This window comes from Chiloscyllium plagiosum, chromosome 46 (assembly GCF_004010195.1).
Source record: "Chiloscyllium plagiosum isolate BGI_BamShark_2017 chromosome 46, ASM401019v2, whole genome shotgun sequence".
NCBI classification, from domain to species: Eukaryota; Metazoa; Chordata; class Chondrichthyes; order Orectolobiformes; family Hemiscylliidae; genus Chiloscyllium; species Chiloscyllium plagiosum.
Genome location: NC_057755.1, coordinates 9,717,201 through 9,739,719, shown reverse-complemented (window position 1 = coordinate 9,739,719; position 22,519 = coordinate 9,717,201). Strand labels below are relative to the sequence as shown.

General features: G+C 45.0%; 1 protein-coding gene across 2 annotated transcripts; it reads right to left on the bottom strand.

The window, feature by feature from the left end:
* Window positions 1-3,331: 3,331 nt before the first annotated feature.
* On the bottom strand, window positions 3,332-22,129 carry LOC122544139 (NACHT, LRR and PYD domains-containing protein 3-like). Of its 2 annotated transcripts, none has more exons than XM_043683180.1 (8): window positions 22,091-22,129; window positions 19,463-20,204; window positions 16,524-16,580; window positions 6,902-7,949; window positions 5,932-6,018; window positions 4,674-4,844; window positions 4,123-4,290; window positions 3,332-3,879 (listed from the first exon to the last, which is right to left on the bottom strand). In XM_043683180.1, the coding sequence occupies exons 2-8, from the start codon at window positions 19,833-19,835 to the stop codon at window positions 3,792-3,794; spliced, it is 1,992 nt and encodes a 663-aa protein (XP_043539115.1). In that variant the 5' UTR covers window positions 19,836-20,204; window positions 22,091-22,129; the 3' UTR covers window positions 3,332-3,791. The 2 variants fall into 2 exon arrangements, with proteins under 2 accessions (XP_043539115.1, XP_043539114.1); XM_043683179.1 differs by lacking the exon at window positions 22,091-22,129 and adding an exon at window positions 21,519-21,675.
* Between the last annotated feature and the right edge of the window lie 390 nt (window positions 22,130-22,519).

Sequence of the window (22,519 nt, the reverse complement as noted above, 5' to 3'; positions counted from 1 at the left end):
CTGGAAAAGTACAGCACGTCAGGCAGCATCTGACGAGCAGGACAATCGACACTTCAGGCATAAGCCCTTCATCAAGAATGAACATAGTCCGAGAATTAGTGCCAGACCATTCGAGAGATATGTTAGGAAAGGCTTCTACACAGAAACGGCTGGCGATATTTAAAATTCTCTTGCACTGATAGCAGTTCCATTTATTAATTTTAAAACTGAAATAGATTAAGTTTTGTTAAGCAAATGTCTGGTGGGATATGTGCCAAATGTAGGCCTACTTCAGATTCCACTTGTTATGTTCTTCTGCTCGGAAGGGGAAAGCTACACCTTGCTTTTGTCTTCATTTTTCTCAGCACAGCTTTTGCCTGGCAAAGTGGGCACTGCCAATATTTGATGATGATTGATTATCTTACATGGAATGCAAAAGTTGTTTTGGTCATTCCCCGTATCTGGAAGTTATCACCTGGCAAATTATCACCTGTATACTTATCCGAAATGTTCAGAGTCCATCAAGCAAAATATTAATTTTGAATGATTTGTGAAATGGACTATACACATATAGATTAGCTAGGGTATTCTTCACATGGAAATGCTTGAAATTATGATAAAGAAGTTAATAAATAATTCAATGATTGAACTGATAAATCAGTTCACTGAGGAGACATTTACCAAGGACGCATATTCCAACTGTCAGCATTTCTTTTTCCCTCACAATTGCAAGTTAAAAGATATTACAAAGCATCATGTCGGGCTTGTCAGCACACTGTTCATTCTCTTCTAGAGAAATAAACTCAATGATTCAGCTTGTCATAAAAAAGATTTACCTAACTAATGAGGAAAACGTTCTGTTTGTGTTGCTGTTTAAAAGAAACAATCAATTGTCTAAAACTCCATGGTGATTCCAGTAGTGGGAGGGGCAATGGGAGGGAGATATGTTTATTAAATGAGCTGCCAGAGGAAGTGGTGGAGGCTGGTAAACATTACAACATTTTAAAGGCATTGGATAGGTCTATGAATGGCAATAGCTTAGAGGACTATGGGCCAAATGCTGGCAAGTGGAATTAGATTAATTTAAGATTTCTGATTGGCATGAACATGTCCCATCATTAACCAGGTGATATCCAAGTTGACATTTGAGGCTTAACTTGAGAGCCTTTATTTCGGTTGCTACGTGCCATAAAGTTTAACTCATTGTTTTAGGATGTGTTTGTCTGAGATTTATGCATTAGCAGCTGAATTAACAGACCCATGTCGTGAGATACCCACAACATAACTAACTGGTTACTGGGTCACAGGGTGACTGCGTGGCCTAAGGAATTCTTCAGCTTAAAAAGTTGTGTTCAAAGGTTTGGCTATTTCAAATGTCTGAGTAGGTTGGAATCACCAGGGAGTTTTAGACAATTGACTGTTTCTTTTAAACAGCAACACAAACAGAAAGTTTTCCTCCTTAGTTGGATAAATCTTTTCATGACAAGCTGATTCATTGAGTTTATTTCTCTAGAAGAGAATGAACAGTGTGCTGACATGATGCCCTGTAATATAATTTAACTTGCAATTGCGAGAGAAAACAAAATGCTGATAGTTGGAATGTGCGTCCTTGGTAAACGTCTCCTCAGTGAACTGATTTATCGTTTCAATTATTGAATTATTTATTAACTTCTTTATCAGAATTTCAAGCAGTTTCATCTGAATAATACCCTAGCTAATCTATATGCGCATAGTCCATTTCACAAATGATTCAAAATTAATATTTTGCTTGATGGACTCTGAACATTTCGGATAAGTATACAGTAATTATTTTGCCAGATGATAACTTCCAGATACGGGGAATGACCAAAACAACTTTTGCATTCCATGTAAGATAATAAATCACCATCAAATATTGGCTGTGTCCACTTTGTCAGGCAAATGGTGTGCTGAGAAAAATAAAGACAAAAGCAAGGTGTAGCTTTCCCCTTCCGAGCAGAAGAACATAACAAGTGGAATCTGAAGTAGGCCTACCTTTGGCACATATCCCACCAGACATTTGCTTAACAAAACTTAATCTATTTCAGATTTAAAATTAACAACTGGAAGTGCCATTAGTGCAAGAGAATTTTAAATATCGCCAACCCTTTCTGTGTAGAAGCCTATCCTAACATATCTCTCGAATGGTCTGGTACTAATTCTCGGACTATGTTCATTCCTGATGAAGGGCTTATGCCTGAAGTGTCGATTGTCCTGCTCCTCAGATGCTGCCTGACGTGCTGTACTTTTCCAGCACCACACTGATCTCCAGTATCTGATGTCCAGTATCTGCAATCTCCACATTCGCCTTCTCAGAATATGCTCCTAGTATTAAAATCCCCAAGCAGTGGGAATAGTATATCTCCATCTCCCCTGTCTTCTTCTGTTCAGATCTCGAAGACTTTGATCAGGTCAGCCCTTAATATGTTACGTCCTGGAGCAAACAAGCCTAATTTGCATATGAAATAGTTAGAGAAACCCAGCCGGTCTGGGGAGAGAAACTAGCAGAGTGAGGTTGCTGAAGGTGTGTGTGTGTGCGTGTGTATGTGTGTGTGTGCGTGTGTGTGTGTGTGTGTGTGTGTGTTTATTTGTAAGTGGTACCGGCAGAGTGTATGATTAAAGATGGAAACTATAAGTGAGATTGCTGATGGTGTGTGTGTGCACGCGTGGATGAGAGACAGAGTGTATGCGTAGTCTGTGTGTTTGTGAGTGAGAGAGAATGAGTAATGAATAATAGAAACTAGCAGAGCGAAATTACTGAAAGTGTTTGTGTGTGTGTGTGTCTCTTTGTGTGTGTGTGTGCGTGTCTGTGTGTGTATTTCCATTTATTTTTTTTTGGATTCATCTGGACTGGGAACAGGGTCTACAATTTAGAAATAATATTTTGAACAGCAGACAGGATCAAATTCTCCAAGAAATACACATCTGACACGGCGCAGGAAGGCCACTAGAATGTGTCACTCCATGAGATAAAAGACAACGTGGACATTCACAAAGCCACTCTGACCCAAATTTCCAGACTATACTGCTTTTTCTAGATTCCCCAATCAGTGGAAATAGTTAATCGAACCGTCTTTTCCTGTTAATATCTTTGAAGACTTGCGTGATTTGTACAATTTATCCTCATAACTTAACCCGTGCAGTCCAGATGCCATTTTTGTTAACCAACATCGTACTCCCTCCATGGCCAATTTCTCCTTCCTAAGGTGTGGGGCCGAGGTCTGCTCACAGTGCCCAAATGGGTTTTAACCTGAGTCTTGTATCATTGTAGCGTAACGTCTGCATTTTTACACACCAGTCCTGTTGATATGAAAGCCAGCATTTAATTCACCACCTTTATTGTTTTCAACTAGATATCCCATGTTGTCTTCTGGCACATTGCAGCTGACCTTTGATCAGGGTGCGCCTGGGGATCGAACTTAAAAGCAAGCAGAGTTTAAAAAGAGTAAAGTAAGGGAAAGTGTAACAGGGAAATGATTAAAACTCAGCAAACATTGAACCAGTCAGACTTCACCTAGGAATCCGCCAAAAATTCATGGAATTGGTGATTTTTCTTTTTGAAAGTGCTGTTTATACATTAAGCTATAGTTGTTTTAATTCCACAGTTTATTTCGCAATGAATTAGATTATGGAAATAAAGTAAGATAGTTATGCAAACAGACTTTAGTACAAACATAATTGCCACAGTTCATTGCATTTGCATTCTTTACAGATTTTTACAGATTTATACAGAAGTATGTTTGCCCTGTGAGCACTGGTCCATGTTCATTGCAAGTCTCATATTAGTTTACAAGTCACACCCACACTTCACAGCCTTTTCTGTATAGTTGCAATGACCCCAGTTGGGTTTTGCCAAATAACGAAAACTTGTTACCAGCCAACCTGTAAAGAGAAAGTTAACATTGAATGTAAAGTTGGAACGAAACAAAGAGAGATTGAAATGAACTGTATAATATAACACAGAGCTATTAAGGCAAATGATCGAGCTGAAACACTTCATTTAAGTATCTGTGATCGCCCAATAACACAATTTGCTCAGTTGTCACAGATGCATTCCTTCATAATGATGTCAGCAACAAATAAAGATCTCGCAGAATAATGATGAGAGTCTGATTGGGTACCGACCTGATCCACTTCAATCCTGTGTTCTTTTTTATGAGACTTATGAATGAAGGGATGGATGTATCACTGAAATAATTGCTGTCCAAATCCAACCCCTCCAAAGACCAGTTGAAACCAACGGAAAAAGCAATGTCCTGCACACAGTGGTCAGTTAGGTCGTTGCAATCCAATCTGCAGAATGTGACAGAGCCACAGAATAATTTAAGGGATTGCTATTCCTAACTTAAAATGTAATTAACCCATTCTACAGTGGAAATTGTTTCTCACATAATTCTTAGAGGCCATTAGCCCAAGTCTCCCTTTATTTCTACATGAACAATTCATGACTTTAGACTTGCCTCATTAAGATTCAGGTCCTAGGGTGTCAGTATCACTGACACTCACACTTACGATATGTCAGCCAGTGCTCCCTGATTGGACCGGATTAACACCCACAATTAGGAAACCCGCATGCTATGAGATCTAGCTGGCAGACCCTATTTTAACTTCTACTTCTCCACGCCACGGTAATATGGTTGTCGGTTGTTACTGAGGTGAGTTCAGCATTCACGTACCTCAATATTTTGATTTTGCAGCCAGGATCCATGAGGGCAGCTGTCAATCCTCTGGCTCCCAAATCACCCAGACTGTTGTGACTTAAAACCAATACTTCTAGCGTGCGGTTTACATGGAGCGCTGACTTAAAGTGTTCAGCAAACACGTCAGTCAAATGGTTACCCCACAACCTGCAAGAGTCCAGCACACACTCCATGAATTATCTGAAGACATATATTAATATCTTGCCAGGCCTACATCGACATAGTCAGTTGTACCTATTTAAGAGCAAACTTCATTTTAAACGCACATCATCCACCGGCACTCTTCATAAACCGGTAAAATGAGTGAACCAGATGTTTTTAATAATGAATGGTTCAGGGGTTAACACTCCTGTATGATAATGCCAGTGACCCGGGGTCAATTCCACTCTCAGGCGACTGTCTGTGTGGAATTTTCTCGTTCTACCAGTGTCTGCGTAGGTTTCTTCCATCTGGTCTGGTTTTCACACCCAGTCCAAAGATGTACAGGTTAGGTTGGAGTGGCCATGCTAAATTGTTCCAAGTACCCAGGGATGTACAGGTGAGGATGATTGGATATGATAAGTTGTCCACTAGCTTCAACGGAATGTGTAGGTTAGGGTGGATTCACAGTGTTAAATTGTCCAGTAGTGTTCTGGGATGTGCAGCTTAGGGTGGATTGGTCACGTTAAATTGTCCCATTGTACCCAGGGATGTGCAGATCAGGATGCATTGACCGTGTTAAACTGTCCCAATCGTGTCCAGGGATGTGAAGGTTCAAGTTGTTTGGCAATGCTAAATAGTCCCATAGTGTCTAGGGATGTGCAGATTAGGTTGGATTGGCCGTGTTACATATTCCCACATTGACCAAGGACGTGTCAGTTAGGCTGGATTGGCCGTGTAAAATTGTACCATAGTGCCTAGTTGTGTGTAGGCGAGGGTGATTTGGCCATTCTATATTTTCCCATAGTGTCCAGGGATGTGCAGGGTTTGTGTGTCAGCCATAGGAAACACTAGGTGTTATGGATAAGGTGGAGGGAGTCGGTGGGATGCTGTTCGGTGGGTCAGTGCGGACCCATTGGCCGAATGGCCTTTTGTTGCAATTCTATATATCAACACTGTCATTGTTAACATCTTAATTCTGTCATTTCATTGCAAATGTCACCATCGACTAGGATTTGAACCTGGGACCCCAGGACATTTTGCAGATTCCCATTGAGAAATTCCATAGTATCTAGTTTCGATCAGATATCCTTACTCCAGGGTATGTACTTTGCATTCTGTCCTGGTCAGTGCAGTAAACAATCCTTCAGAAGACGCATCACTCAACTTGTTCTGGTTTAGCCTGCAGGTTCAATAGAAAGAGACGATTATTTAATTAATACCCATCATAAAAAAAATCACCATATCTCGATGCAACAGGTATCAAGTGCCAGGTATCACTTTGACACTTGACCAATTCTGCGGTATTTCTCCACCGCCATCCCCACCGCAGCCCCACCCAAAACTGGACGCCTGTCCACACATCCCTGAGGGTGGACACGATAGGTTAAAAGTGTGATAAGAAGCCACATGGAACACAAACTTTTATCAGTCGTGGTACAGACAGTAAGGGCGTGGAGCTGATGTTGAAGCTGCAAAAAGACTATACTTCAGGTCACAGCTGGAGTCCAGTGTGTGGTTCCTGAACCCCGCGCAAGAGGGAAGAGGGGACTGTACTGGATGGGATGCAGAGGGAGATTCACCAGAATGTTACTCTGGGATGGAGCCTTTGGACGATGGTGAGGGAGTGAAGGGGGAGGCTGGGATAAGCTCAGGTTGGAGCAGAGTGGGGAGGATTCTGATGGCAGGTGTGTACGATCATCAGGGGTACAGAAACAGTGGGTAAGAGGCAGCCATTTCCTTTCATCAAAGAGTCGAGGTGGTGAGGCAACTAAAGGCAGGAATGGTTGGACGGGATTTGAGGGCAATCAAATCATCCCGCGGGTTTGGAATGCACTGCCTGGGAGGGGAGTAGAGGTGGGAGATCTTACACCTTACAAGCACTTGAAATGTCAGATCGATCAACATCAGTGCAGGAGTGTGGGATTAGTGTCAGTAGTCGTATAGTTTCGGTGGTATAGAATAGATAGGCCGACAGGTCCTATCTGCAGTGTGTGATTTAGTAATATCTATCCCTCCCTCCCTTCTGGTGTCACCATCTGTGAAATGATACCAGTTCACTATACCTCAGCACTTTACACCGATGGAGGACAGGGACTAAGCAACACAATCCTTCATCTCCAATGTGACAGCTATTGAGGTTGAGGTCTTCCACTGAGGGACACAGCTGTAACACGATGGCGATAGCCACACAATCCATATGGCTCAGCTTTACAGGGTTCCACCCTCCAAATGCCAGCTGTTTGGCGGAACCCACTGTCCTCTTGGCTAGCTCTTCGTCCTGAGCTTCATAGATATCGCACAGGGTCTGCAGCAGCTCTGCTGTGTTTGGCTCACGGTTCACGCTCTGTATTCCCGCTCGGACCCTCGACTCCAAAAATGCTGTTAACCTACTAATTGTTTCACGCGGGGCAGGACCCAGGAGCTCGCCCAGCAGCCGGGATAGAGGGGGAGAGCAAAGACCAAAGAGGCATTGCCGAAATGCTCTGGACCGTGCATCTCTCCCTTCAGAATGTCTCTCCAGGACGACGAGGAGACTGCTGGGGTCAGCGGTCAGGAATTGATCCACTGCCGCCAGGAAACCTTGTACTAGTGGGTGGGGGAATCTATACATGACCCCGCTAGCAGATTCTTCCCTTTCCAAGATCTCAGCCGGGATGTGGGATCGAAATTGCAATCGACTGAGCCTCTGGTGGCGGGAAGGTTCTTGAAGGACAGAGGTCTCCCGATGAAGTCCTTCGTAGGCCAATTTACAGAGTTTCTGCAAAAGTGGGACGCAGTTCTTTTCCTGACCAATGAATGGCCTGAAGACATGATTGGTTAGGAAGTGGGTGAACGTCATTGGGGAACTACCCTCAGAGGCGTACTGAGGTGTGAGCAAGAAGCCAAGAGAGGAGAGGGCGCTCTCACAGTGAGAAAGGTTAGAACACAAGCAGGAGGGATCTCGACTCTCCTCCGTGTGTCCAGGAGCATCTGCCCCAGGCTCTGCCCTTCGGGAATACTCCCCGAAATATTCCCGTCTCTCATGCCCAGTGAATTCCTGGAGACTCTTGTCATTGTGGGATGTCGGGCTGGTTTCCTGGAGCTGTTCCTGCTGTTGCTGCAAATTGGGATCTAGGAATCACAATAACATTTTTGTATTATTGTCAACATTTCTCTCTATTATCCAGATTTACATCCTATACAGTTTCCTTATCATACCCTGATCAGAAATGTTGTTATGCACGACCGAAGCAAAAGAACTATAACCCAGCTCTCTCGGCTCAGAGGAAAGGACACCACCACTGCGACATAAAAGCTTTCTACCTCAGTAGGACAATCAGAACCCCATCAGCTTATCAGATATCAAGCTGTTCAGTAATGTTATTACACAGTTCAGGAGCAAGAGGAACTCCAACTCACACCTCCTGATTCAAAGCTTGGGACTCTACCACGAAGGCTCTAGATTTGTATGCTGCACACATTTTCTCAATAATCAGCGCACTCAAATGTGTTATATCAAACTGCCTGCAGCAAACGGGAATCGATCCAGGTTCTCCTTGCTCAGAGATAGGACACTACCACTCTGTCACAAGGTCTATGTACTGTGTAACTCTGTAGAGAGCTTTAACAGCTGTCGATTTGGAGATTGAAATGCAAAAGCCACAATGATGTAATAAGTAAATTGCCTTTCTGATAAACGTTTATATGATCGCTTTTGGTAGTCCTAATGATTTTTGACTCTCTACTCACTATTAGAGAGGGATGGCCCAGAGAGATTATTGCTGTTAATCAAGAGACCCAGTTAATATTCTCTGGACAAAGGCACAAAAACTGAAAATAGTGGAATTTTAATTCAGCGAAAATCTGAAATCCACTGTCAAATATCAGGAACAGCCCATCTGTTTCACCCATGTTCATTGGAAGAGGAAACTGCTGTCTTTTCCTGGTCTGGCCAAATGTGACTCCGGACCCACAGCAATATGGCTGAGTCTTAACTGCCTTCTGGGATGGACATTAAATGCAGGCCTGGCTAGTGATGGACAGATCCCGTGACTGAATTTAAACAGTTTAGCGATTGGAACCAGGTTGATCTTATTGACTACCAGCTCCTTGTTTCAGGTTGTTAACTTGTGCTCGTCGGGAAGTCCTTGGCTGATAGATATAACCAGAATACGTGGAAACTCCTTAGATTAGGGGACTGACTCTGTTGTGGCTGGGTCACAGTCAGTGTTTACTGTTAACCTGAGACAATCAGGAAAGCCTTGGCTGGAGAGATAACTAGGAGGTTTACATTCTCCTCAGTTTAGGGGACTGTCTCTGTGCTGGCTGGGCAACAGAAAACGAAAGAAAAAAGAAAAAGGGGAAAAAAATAACGAGAGAAACAAAATATAACCAATAGATTAGAATCCCCTCAGTTCAAGGGACTGACTCTGTGCTGGCTGGTGCTGCAGTCAGTGTGTCACCGCTGTTTTGGAGGAAACCTGATTCCTGAGCTGGCTGGTTTACAAAGCCAATTTTGTTAACTGCTATTCTTTTTCTTTATTATTGAGGACTGATATCTAAACTGCCTGATCCACGCAATCAATGTGTTTCAGAAGTAACTCAGTTCTCATTACAGAATTGTTGTTTTACCGGCTCGTTACAGTTTGCGTGTTACTCTTTTACTTTGAGAAAAGGACAATGTTGATTTTGTGGCAGGGTGTAGCCCTTGGACACTAGTTTTCTTTGTTTTTTGAATATGTCTTCACCACGTTTTGGTGTTTGGACTGAGCCCTTATGAGAAAATACATCTGACCAGATGAGCTGTTCTTGTGGGTAGGCTTGATCCTTGGACAAGGCCTCTGCAAACTGAACATCTGTGTGTGTGCTGGGAGGTGAGCACTTGCTGTATCCTGGAGTTTGGGAGTTGACTCTGCCTTGGGAGTGAACGAAACCTGTAAAGATGAGTTAACTGCACCTTTACAATGTACTGTGTTCCTGTGAGTGGGCCTCGTTCTCTATTGATCAGCCAGGACTCTATGGAGACTGAACTCCTTTGTGCTGTGGAGTGCGCATTTGCTTCTGGAGTGGACTCTGTCCACTTGAGTGGATTCTGCCTTTTGTTCTGTATTCTATCTCTGACAATGCACTCTACATTCTGCAGTGTAGTTTGTTCCTGTGAATGAATCCTGCATTCTGAAGGGAACGGTGTATCGTAATGGGCTTTTTGTACCAGAAGGGATTCCGCTTGCTGCTAATTAGCTCTGTCTTGTTGCTTGCTGGAATTATTACCTGCACTGTCTTGTGTGCCCCTGTGCCTGCCAGGCTTTGTTCTGAGCTCGGAGGCTTATATGTTATCCAGAAAGCTGTAAACCCGAGAGTCAGAGGGTGAGTTGACAGTCTTGTGCACTGGAAGGTTAGTAGGCTGCCCCCAAAGCGGAAGGTGGGTAAGCCACCCCGGTGCTGGTCGCCCCAAGAGCTAGAGGGTGAGTAGGCTGTTCCAAATACTGTCGTCCCGAAGAAGGGGTGTTTGGGACGGGTTGACCTAGAGGTGGCTGGAAGGTATGTCAGAGCAGCCAACAGCCAGAAGGCGCATAGGGGCAACTGATATCCGGAAGCCTTGTTGGCTGTCCTACGTGCTGTTGTCCGAAGAAAAGGAATGGGCTGCCCTCGAGTTGGAATAAAGGTGTGTCAGGGCAGTCCACAGGCTGGATGGCACGTCAGTGTGGATGAAAGCCAAATAGTATGCATGGGAAGACAAAGAGCTGGAAGGGGTATTATCCAACCTTAGTGCCCTCACACCAGGCAGGTACTCGAGTGGGCTGCCTTTGAGGTGGCTGGGAGGGTGGTTAGAGAAGATGGAAGGTGGATAGACCGTCTTGATCGTTGCTGTACTGAAATGGGGGAGGGGGGGGGGACAGGTGGTGAAACAAGAGAGGCTGCCCTAGAGGTGGCTGGATGGTGTGTCACGGTGGCCCAAGAGCCAGAAGGGACATGGGCCAGACCAAGATCCAGAAAGCAAAGGCGTGGGCTGCCTTTGAGTGGCTGGAAGGTGGAAGGGATGGGTAGTTTGCTTGGGTTGACAGGGGTGTCTGTGATATATGCTCTGTTTTATTGTTCGGCTTATTGGATTGTCTGTATGTGATTGCTTTTACATTTTTGACATAATAAAATGGGATTTGAGGTTCTTTCTCTTTTCCCTGTGTATGATGGGGTTTGCGTGTTTGGCTTTGCTGTCCTGCCCTGTAAATTGCTATTTCTTATAAACTGCTTTTCATGGTTAACTTATTGTTTACCAAAATATTAAAACAAGTTTACATCTAAAAACAAAAGATTAGATTGTCCTCAGTTGACAACTGACTCAGAAAAAAGTATTCTATGGAGATTTAGAATCACTTCAGTGCAGGGGTATTGACTTCACGATGTCTGGCTACAGCCAGTGGGTACTGTTGTTGGCTTCTGTTTTGGGGGACACTATTCCTGAATTGGCTGGTCTACCTGTCCAGTTTGTTAACTGGTATTCCTTTTTTAAGTGAGGACTGAGTTCTATACTGGCTGACCTGAAGAGTAAATGTGTTACAGGTGTAATTCAATTCGCATTACGGAACTGTTATTTTACGATGGTTTCCAGCCTGTGTTACTCTTTTCCTTTACCTTGAGAAATTCCATAATGATTTTGTAGCAGGGCTTAGCCCTTGCACTCTGGTTTTTGCGTATTTTCACTTGTTTAGGTGTTCAGACTAAGCCCCTGTTAGATAATTCACCTTTCCAGATGAACTGTTGTGTTGTAGAGAGGCCTGGTCCTCTGTTCTTAGACTAGGCATCGGTAAAGACTGAATAGGTGTGTGTGTGCTGGATGGACAGCATTTGCTGCATCCTGGAGTGGACCCTGATTGTTTGGAGTGGGCACAATTTGTAATGGACTGCATTAATGTGAGCGGGCCTAGTCCTCTGTGAATGGACCAGGTCTCCACGGAAACGGAGCACCTGCATGTGTGTTGTGGCGTGTGCATTTGCAACCTTCAGGAATGGGCTCTGCCTTTGTTTGTGGACTCTCTTTCTGGCAATGGACTCTGCATATTGCAGTGGAGTCTGTTACTGTTAATTGACTCTGCATTCTGAAGTGAACTCTTGTGGTTGGTAATGGACTCTGCATACCAGAGGGGACTCGGAATTTGGTAATTGACTGCTTTTTTTTAGCTTTTTGGTTTTATCACCTGCACTGTTTTGGTGTCCCTTTCTCTGGCAGGCCTATTTTGGCAGGTTCATAGATCATCCCGACTGCTGGCAGGTGAAGAGCCATCCTGTGAACAGGAAGGTGAGCAGGCTGTCCCAATAGCTGGAAGGTGGGTAGGCATCCTGATTCTGGCCGCCCCGAGAGCTGAAAGGTTGGCAAGTGGTCCTGAGCGCTTTTGTATCGAGAAAAGGGTGAGGTTGGCTGTCCTAAAGGTGACCAGGTGGTGGCAGTCCACAGGGTAAATGACACATCGAGGTGGGTAAGAACCAGATGGTGTGTAGAGGTGAATTGGGAATCCAGAAGGGGCACGGGTTAACAGCCAGAAGGCAAGTAGGGTGGGCTACCTTCGAGTGGGCAGAATAGGGAGGGGTCGGGGTTGTTGGGGTCTGTGGTCTATGTACTGTTTTTCATTGGATTGGACTGTCTTGTCAGTGTTTGATGCTGTTTCCTTTTTGATGGCTGATGGGATTTGAAGTTCGCCCTCATTTCCCTGTTAACTAATTAAATGATGAGGTATAGGTTATGGTCTTGCTGCCCGTTCCCTTGTAAAGAGTGATGTTTTTTGTGAACTGCTACTTGTTTATTGTGAAATGATTGTCCTTTTTTAACCGTTTCATAAAATTAAAAGAACAGGAGATTAGATTCTCCTCAGTTGACAACTGACTGACAATGAACTGGATGGCACAGTCAGTGTGTACTGTTGTTGGTTTTGATTTTGGGGATCTGATTGCTAAACTGGCTGGCTGACTGACTGACTGTGCCGATGTGCTACAGGTGCATTTCAGCTCTTATTAGGAAACTATTATTTCACTGGATAGTTACAGCCTCTTTTTATTTTGAAAAAAAAAAGGACTCTGCTGCTTTTGTGGCAGGGCTTAGCCCTTAAACTCTGTTTTTTATTGTCTGCACTTTTTCTTTGCATGTATTTTCACGTTTTGGTGTTTGGACTGAGCCCGTGTGTGTCAGCTGCATTTTCCCAGATATAATGTTCCTCTGTAGTTAGGCCTGGACCTCTGTGCATGGACTAGGCCTCTAAACACTCTATGCTGGGAGGTTAGCATTTGCTGGAGTGGACTGAGTACCTATGAATTAACTGCACCTTTACAATGACATGTATTTCAGTGAGTGGGCCTCGTCCTCTGTGGATGTATCAGGCCTCTGTGGAGACTAAACACCTGTATGTGTTGTTGGGTATGAATTTGCTACCATCAGGAGTGGACAGTGCATACTGGAGTGGATTCTGCCTTTGGTTGTGGATTCTGTCTGCCAATGGACTCTGCATAGCAGCAAAAAAAGGTCTTGTGTGTCCCTGGGTCAGGCAGGCTTTACCATGAGCTGGGAGGCCCATAGCTCGTCTCGAAAGCTGTGACCCCGAGAGCCGCAGGGTGGGTAGTCCGTCCTGTGAACCAGAAGGTGAGGAGGCCATTCTGATGTTGGTTGCCACGACAGCTGGAAAGTGTGTAGGTCATCCTGAGCACTGTCGTCCCGAGGAAAGGGTGGGACAGCGGCCCTAGAGGTGGCTGGAAAGTGTGTTGGGGTGACTCAGAGTCAGAAGGCGTGTGGGCTTCCCTGTGCGCTGTCACCTCAGGGAGGGGGGCGGCCTGTTCTACAGGTGGCTGGAATGTCAGAGCAGTGCACAGGCCGGAAGGTGCACAAGGATGGATTCAGAAGCCAGAAAGCACTTGGAGCAACTGAGAACTGGAAGGAGCATATGGGAGGGTAACTTTGAGGGGCTAAAAGGTGGGAGGGATCTGTGGCTTGCTGGGTTGCTGCGGGGTATAATGTTCTATGCATTGTTTTTTCATTGGATTGAACTGTCTTCTCTGTGTTTTTACTTTAGTTTTCTTTTTTTTTGATGACTGAAGTTGGGATTTGAGGATTTCCCTCCTTTCCCTGTTCACAGAGCAGTGTTTGGCCTTGCTGCATCCTCCCTGTAATTAGTTTTTTTTGTGAACTGCTGTTGTTGTTTTATTGCTTTGTTGTTTTTTTAGCAAATAAAAATAGATTAGATGCTCCTCACTTGACAACTGGCTGAAAATAACATAAGATGGAGAATTCAACCCTAGTCAGTTCAGGGGGACTGACTCCGAGTTGGCTGGCCATATAGCCCACGTGTGCTGCAGTTGGTTTGTTTTTGTTGTTGGGGAACTAATTCCTGAAATAGCTGATTTTCACACTATGCGTTTTCCTGTTGTTCCTTTATTAAAACTGATTCCTGAGATGGCTGATCTTTACAGTCAGTGTGTTACAAATGTATTTCAGTTCTCATGAGGGAAATGTTGTTTAACTGGCTGGTTACAGACCGTGTGGCACTCTGATTTATTTTGAGGAAAGAACTACACTAATTTTGTGGTCGAGTTTAGCCCTTGCACGCTGTTTTTCTGTAATTTCACTTCCTTGTGTTTTTTTTGCTTGTACATTCACTTTTTGGTGTTTGGAATAAGCCATTGAGTCAACTGCATCTTTCCAGATAAACCCTTCCTCTGTGAGTAGATTTGGGCCTCTAGAGGTGGACGAGTCCTCTGCAAAGTTTTGAAGCCCTGTATGGACGCTGGGAAGTGAGCATTTGATGCCTGTTGGAGTGGACTCTGCGTTTTGGTGTGGGCTCTGCCTGCTGAAGTGTACTCTACATTTGGGCATTGGATAGCTAGATGTTAGTAGGCCAGTTGGGGATTGTGAGGGTTTAGGTGCTCAATAGCCCTCAGCCGACCCATGCACTAGAAGTCTGGCTCACGGCCAGTTAATACGCGGGGTTATCCAGAGGTTGAGGAGCCGATATTTGACCCAGAGGGATGCGGGCCACAGTGGGCTAGTCAATACGTGGGGTGGCCAGGGGCTGGAAAGTCAACGACAGGCTTGGTGAAGCAGATTGGCGGGAGGTCTGTTTAACACAGTGGGCGGCACGGTGGCATAGTGGTTAGCACTGTTGCCTCACAGCGCCTGAGACCCGGGTTCAATTCCCGCCTCAGGCGACTGACTGTGTGGAGTTTGCACGTTCTCCCCGTGTCTGCGTGGGTTTCCTCCGGGTGCTCCGGTTTCCTCCCACAGTCCAAAGATGTGCAGGCTCAGGTGAATTGGCCATGCTAAATTGCCCGTAGTGTTAGGTAAGGGGTAAATGTAGGGGTATGGGTGGGATTCGCTTCGGCGGGTCGGTGTGGACTTGTTGGCCCGAAGGGCCTGTTTCCACACTGTAATGTAATGTAATCTAATCTAATCTAACACACGGGGTGACTGGGGCCAGGTAGCCAACAGTTATCCCATAGGAAAGCTGGTCTGGGTAGAGCAGCCAGTATACTATCTAGCTTGAGGCCGCAGGGTTGATGACAAATTTGGAGGAAAGCTGTCCAGAAAGAGACTGTCAGTACAGGGGCAGTTAAAGTCAGGCAACTGATACTGTGCTCACAGGCAAGGGGGGAGGCTGAGGAAGGTAGCCGATAGCAGCCCGTAGGAAGGTCGACCGGGAGAGGACCAGTAATTATGCAGGAAGGCTGGTAACTGGACAATCGATGGCTGGTCCGTCAGAATGCGACCAGGTAAAAGTGTCACGACTACATGGTGTGGCCCGGAGCTGGAAGGCAGACCGCCCTTGTGTAGGAAATAGGCCAGAGGGTGGTTTAGTTAGTGTGCAGGGTGTCTGGGAACCGGGAGGCCGATACCTGGCCTGGAAGAAAAAGGGGGCCTGGGGAGTACAGCAAGTACACGGCGACCGGAGACCAAATGATTGACAACCTGCTCATAGGAAAGTGGCCGAGGGTGATCCAGTTAGTACGCGGGGCAACTGGGAACTGAGTGGTCGACAACCAGCCTGGAAGAAACTGGCCTGGGGCAGTTCGGTCGTGAGTCAGAAGTGGGTACTGCAGATGCTGGAGATTGGTGTCAATATTAGATTTGGTGCTGGAAAAGCACAGCAGGTCAGGCAGCATCCGAGGAGCAGGAAAATCGACAATGAAGGGCTTTTGCTTTTGCCTGAAACATCAATTTTCTTGCTGTTTGGATGCTGCCTGATCTGTGCTTTTCCAGCACCACTATAACCTTGACTCTATTCTCCAGCATCTGCAGTCCTCACTTTGGCCTAGGTTAGGTGAACTGCCCATGCTGAATTGCCATGTTGGTCGGGATTGTGTAGGTGAGTTGCATTGTTCGGGGGATAATGGAGTAGCGGAATGGGTCTGCATGGGTTACTCTTCAGAAAGTCAATGTAGGCTTGTTGGGCCGCAGGCCCTGTTTCTACACTGTGTTGGACTTCGAAGTTGTGGAGGATTGATTCCGAGTTGGCACTTCACAGCCTGTGTCCTGTGCAAAAATAAATGAAGGTGATTGGTGTATATGATACCAATTTGTGATACCACACAGAATGGAGATGAGTTGGAATTTCTATTTTCTCTTCATTGTTAATACTGCGGAGAGTTTCAAATGCCTTGTACTGGAACAGTGCATTGCAACTTTTGAAGGGATAGTTATTAAATTTGTGGATTACGCAGGTTACTTGCCTTCTGGATGATTAGGCTCTTTCCCAGTGTGGTCTACCTCCAGTTCTTGAGTGCAGCCTAAGAAAAGTAACACATCAGCTGTTAATAACAGGCTTCACAATAATCCATTTCTCTAGCCTATGCCTTCAATTATGCTTGTTTCGTAAATGTCTCGGTAAGGCAAATGCACAGAGAGCGCTGGCTGGTTATCGGTGTATGTCTGGATGATGGTAATCAAATGGGAAATGGTAACCATTGTGCCCATTCTGAGGAAATGTCTGCTGCTCCTGCTTCTACTGAATACACATTAATGTCGCATGTGTTCAGTTGCAAAAGTCAGGGTGGGAGAACAAACAAAACATTAAACATAGCCTTAAATCAAATTGGAGAATGACTTCTCAATCAACTTCATATGTGATTATATATCCTAGTCGTTCACAGAATTTTGCATTGCTGGTTAGACCAGGATTTAATGCTCATCGCAGGGGGCAGTTAAGGGTCAACCACATTCCTGTGGGTCTGGAGTCACGTGTAGCCACAGGTAAGATAGCAGCTTACTTCCTGAATGGACCTCAGTGCACCCGAGTGATTTCTGCCAACAATCAACAACGGATTTATGGTCATTAGTCTCTTAATTCCAGGCTTCTTAAAAAAAAATCAAAGTTGGATGTGACCATGGACCCCCATGAACTTTGTCTCTGCGTTAATATTCCAGCGATAATTCCATGAGACCATCACGTTCCCATTGCATACAACGTGTGGGTAAGTTTAAACAGTTATCAGTGTTGGGGAATGAATCAGACTGAATATTATCACAGAATTCCTACGCTGTGCAAGGAAGGCATTCAGCCCATCGAGTCCTCACTGAACCTCCAAGGAGCATCTCATCCAGACCCACCACTAACTGACCTTGGCTTCACATTCATTGTCACCATGGCCAATCCACCCAAAACTGCACACGTTTAGATTGTGGGAGAAACCCGGAGCACCCAAAGAAAACATACACACACAGGGAGAACATGCAAACTGTACACAGCCAGTCACCCAAGGTTGGAATCGAATCCAGGTTCCAGGTGCTGTGAGACAGCAGTGCTAACCATTGAACCAGAGTGTCACCTTGCTTTGCAATTTTGCACCCTGTACTGAAACGGTTCATTAAAACTTGTGACGTAGGTGGATACTCATTGAGGATAGAAGAGGTTGTTTTTATTTTGTATTATTGGGCTCTTCCCCAGTCCGGTCTACTTTCAGTTTTTGAGTGTATCCTAAGAAAAGTCTCACGCCAGCTGTTAGTATCAGGTTTCATAATGATGGGTTTCCCTTGCTAATGCCTTCAATTATGCTTGTTTTGATAATGATGTCTTGGCAAGGCAAGTTCACAGAGAGTGCTGGCTGGTCGTGAGCGCATGACTGGACGATGATGCCGAGATAGGAGATGGTAAACTTTTGGGCTCTCTCGAGGGAATATCTGCTGCTTTGTAATCTAATGATTTGTGCTTTTTGTGAGGTGGGCTGTGACTGATTCAGGGGTGCGGATAGTTTAGACAACTGGCTGACGATGTGAAATGAGACCAACAGTGAGGGTTCAATTCCTGCATCAGCTGAGGTAACCACAAAAATGCATTAATTCTCAACATCACTCCTTGGCAGAGGCCTGGTGAACATCAACTTTCTCTCCAATGAGACAGTAGCCCTGTGATCTGGTTGGTCTGTAGTGTAATTCAGGTAGTTCTCTATTATAGCCAGTGAGTTGTAAATGGAGTCTAACCACAAGGCGATATGTACATACATTTGAGGACAACATAATTGAGGCCTCAGTATGTACATGGAATGTTCACATGTTGGCTGTTTAAAATTAAATCCATTTACTGGATCACCTTGGTAAGCCATAATTATACTCAAATAATAGTTTGAAGATAAAAACATACTGCATGCAGATTACATAAACAGTTGTTGTCAATTTGCATTTCTTTATGCTGAAATAACAAACCAATGACGAAGTAAATTAGTCTCCAATTTTTCTGTGTTATATGTAATTCTTAATTCATATAGCTTTCAATGCTAGGTGACAAATGACATGCCTTCACTTTCAGACAGTAAACAAACAGGAGGCTGGAAGATCACACGGAGCCAGGTAGCATCAGGAGATGAATAGGTCAATAATTCCAGTATAACTGTTCTTCAGTTTCACACAGTGAGAACTGTTAGGATAGTAGTAACAAGAAATGTACAGGACAACGTCAGGCTCAGTTTCTGGGTGAGAGCCAATCAGCAGAAGAGAAAATAAACAGACTTTGTTTTACACTCAAGCCAGAGAGTCCAGCACAGCACTGAAATAGACCCTTCTGCTCAAATCGACCAGGCCGACCAGATATGCTAAATTAATCGAGTGCTATTTGCAAGCACTTGACCCATATCCATCTAAACCCTTCCTATTCATATACCCATCTTGATACCTTTACAATGTTGTCATTGTACCAACCTCGAGGAGAAAGTGAGGTCTGCAGATGCTGGAGATCAAAGTTGAAACTTTATTGCTGGAACAGCACAGCAGGTCAGGCAGCATCCAGGGAACAGGAGATTCGACGTTTCGGGCACAGGTTCCTGAAGAAGGGCCTGTGCCCGAAACGTCGAATCTCCTGTTCCCTGGATGCTGCCTGACCTGCTGTGCTGTTCCAGCAATAAAGTTTCAACATTGTACCAACCTCCACCACTTCCTCTGGCTGCTCATTCTGCACATGCACCAAACTCTGCGCGAGAAATTTCCCTCTTCGGTCCCTTTTAACTTTTTCCCCTTTGGCCCTACAATCTATGGCCTCGCATTGTGATATTTTACAATGCACGATAGCAATGTGAGCCAGATTGGCCTTGAATGGAAATATGGAAATAAAAGGATATTCCCGGCCAGACCCATGTGAATCGTTTCTGTACCTTCTCAATTTTAACAAAATCCTTTCTACCTGTGCTTCCTTCGTTAGCCGATGCCTGATCCTGCTTGACCTCTTGTGGCTCTGCATCTTCCGAATCTGTCATGTCCGGCATCATTGGTGAGGTCACCCTGGGTGTTTGATGATCCTCAGTACGGGAATCGTGAGGGTAAGTCGTGAAGGCAGGGTTGGAGAGACAGTAATGGGGACTGACGTCTTCCACTGCTACAAGTGACGCGTTTTCTCTCAAATCCATGCTTCGGGACTGACAACAGAGGCAACTGAACAATCGCCGAAAACAACAAAGATCTTTATCAGTTCCGGTGGCAAACGGCTCTCTCTGCTTCTTCCAGACTCCATCCTTGTGTGTAGAGTCTGATTTATTCGCTACTTCCATGTTGGCCATTCTTCCAACTGAATGATTTGACGTCCAATCCCTACTCCTTCTTCTGATACTATTTAATCCAATCCTTTATGTTTCGCCTGGTGGATTCTGTCCACCACCCCGGTAAAAAGCTCATATTCCAAATGTACATTGAAGGGTCATCTAACGCCACCTGTAGCTCGGCAGTTGCTTCACTTCGAGGGTCGTGTGGTGCGGTTGTAGCGTCCCTACTTATGAGTTGGAGGCTGGGTTCGAGTTCCCCCTACTGCCGAGATGTGTCTAGTGAAGTAGCGTACCATTGTGGAGAGCGAACAGTTTTTAATCCTTCGTCCCTAAGTTCATTTCTCCATTTCCTCCTGAGGGAATTCCATCCACAATCAAGTTGATTTCCTGCGTGGGGAGAATTTACAAAAGAGAGGTTTTATTTTACAGACATTTGGACCCCAATCCCCTTCCCCCTCCTCCCCCCTCGCCCCTGCCAGTTCTCCTTCTTCTGTTTAGGCAATAATTTGAGAGAAGTGAAGCCGTAGACAGAGGTTGATAAAGGAACAATATCTGTAGTGACTCAACGAATGTGATAATGCTGACCCTACTGTAACACCAGGTGGTGGCAAAGATTGAAGAATATTTCCAGAGTTTTCAGTTGCATGTCAACCAGATATATTCAGATCCTTCTGCTCAAAGATAAGGCGGTTGAGGAGGGATTCGTTGGAGGTGTTCCATATCCTGAACAGGCTGGGCATAATAGGCAGCGTGAGATCTATCTCAATGATGGAAAAGCCGACATTCAGGAAACACAGATTAAAAGTTAATGGGTTAAAGAATCTATAGAGATAGCTGAATGCTAGGCAGTCAGGGATCTGAATCCTACCCAAGCAGATGGTCAATTATGAACCCAACTGATGGATGTTTAGTGAGTCCAACAACCATCCCAAATCATTGTCCATTTTCAGAAATATCCACCTAATGTTCTCATATTATTAGACACCTCTATCGGGTTCTCCCCTCCAAATAAATCAACCTTAGCTTATCCAGATTCTCTTCATCAGTATACTGAAAGTCTCAGGACTATGAGGAAAGGTCACTAGATGTGACACTTTAACCCTGTTTCTGGCTCTGTCTTTTTAGCAATACCGCCAGATCTGCTGAATTTCTCCAGGAATGTTTCGTAAACGTTAACTAGGTCTCTCCGTCTCTCTGAAGAAGGGCTTATGCCCGAAACGTCCCTTCTCCTTCTCCTTTGATGCTGCCTGGCCTGCTGTGCTTTTCCAGCAACACATTTTTAAGCTCTGAACCCCAGCATCTGCAGTCCTCACTTTCTCCTCCCTGTCTCTCTCTCTCTCTGGCTCTCTCTGTGTCTCTCACTCTCTATCTCTATGTCTATGTTTGTCTGTCTGTTTGTCTGTCTCTGTCCCCCCCTCTCTCTCTTTCTCTCTCTCTGTCACTTTGTCTGTCTGTCTCTCTGTCTGTCTGTCTCTGTTTTCACAAATGCTGCCAGACCTCCTGAGTTTCCTCATAAGTTTCTGTTGCCAGGGTTTGACTGCTTTCTGACCTTGTTTGTGGTCAAAAGCTGACACGGAAAAGCAAGCACGAGACGCTAACGTGGAACGAGTTGGTGTAATACAGCAGCCTCATGGTTGTAGGCTGTCCAACCGAGCAATAAATCCCTGGGATTTCACCAGTAATATATGACCACAACCTTACCCACTGTTGGTGAATGTTGCCTCAGACAATTAATGCAAAGAAGGCCGAGCTATCACTGTTATTTCCCTGTGTCAATCTTTTCCGGTCTCACTGGCTCCATGTTTGCTGAGTTTTAATCATTGCCCTGTTACGTCTTCACTTACTCTGCCTTTTTTCCAGAATATGCTTGCTCTCAAGTTCGACTCCCGGGCGCACCCTGAACAAAGGTCAAACACAGCGTGACAGCGGAAACATGGGATCCTGCCAATTTTTTCAGTCCATGAGTATCGTGAGGCCATCCATCAATCCATTCACTTGCTTCTCTCCCCCTACCACTATCCCTCTGCCTCATCCTTCTCCTCCCCGAGCTCAGCTCCCACTCTGACCCCAACCAGCAGCAACACAAACAAGAGCTGGATCCAAAGGGGGTGTTAGCAACAGGTCGTAGGTCATTTCCAAAAGGAGTGCTATTTAAAGGTAACGACCAAAACAACAAAAAAAAAGGCAATGGGGACAGAGAATAAGGCTTCACGAAAATACTCGTTGTAGGAAACTAGGCGACGGGAAGTGGGCTAAAGTGATAGTATCCTTACCTCTGAAAGTGAGTCCCAGCTGCAAGAGTCACGTTTACCAGAGGAGTGTAATAATGTCGATTACATCATGGTATGAAATCAAACACAGAGGATCATGGAACCCCTACAGTGTTGAAACAGATCATAGGACCCATCAAGTGCAAACCGACCTTCTGAAGGGCATTCTACTCAGAAACCACCATATCCCTGCGCTTCCCATGACTAACCCACATAGACTGCACATCCCTGGACTCTACGAAACAATATAGCATAGCAAATCCACTTAACTTGTTCATTCCCAGACACCTATAGGAGTATTTAACACAGCCAATCCACCCTAACCTGCACATCCCTGGATAATTTGGTACAATGTAACATGGCCAAACCACCATAAATTTCACATCACTGGACACTACAGGACAACTCAACATGGCCATCCAACCGAACCTA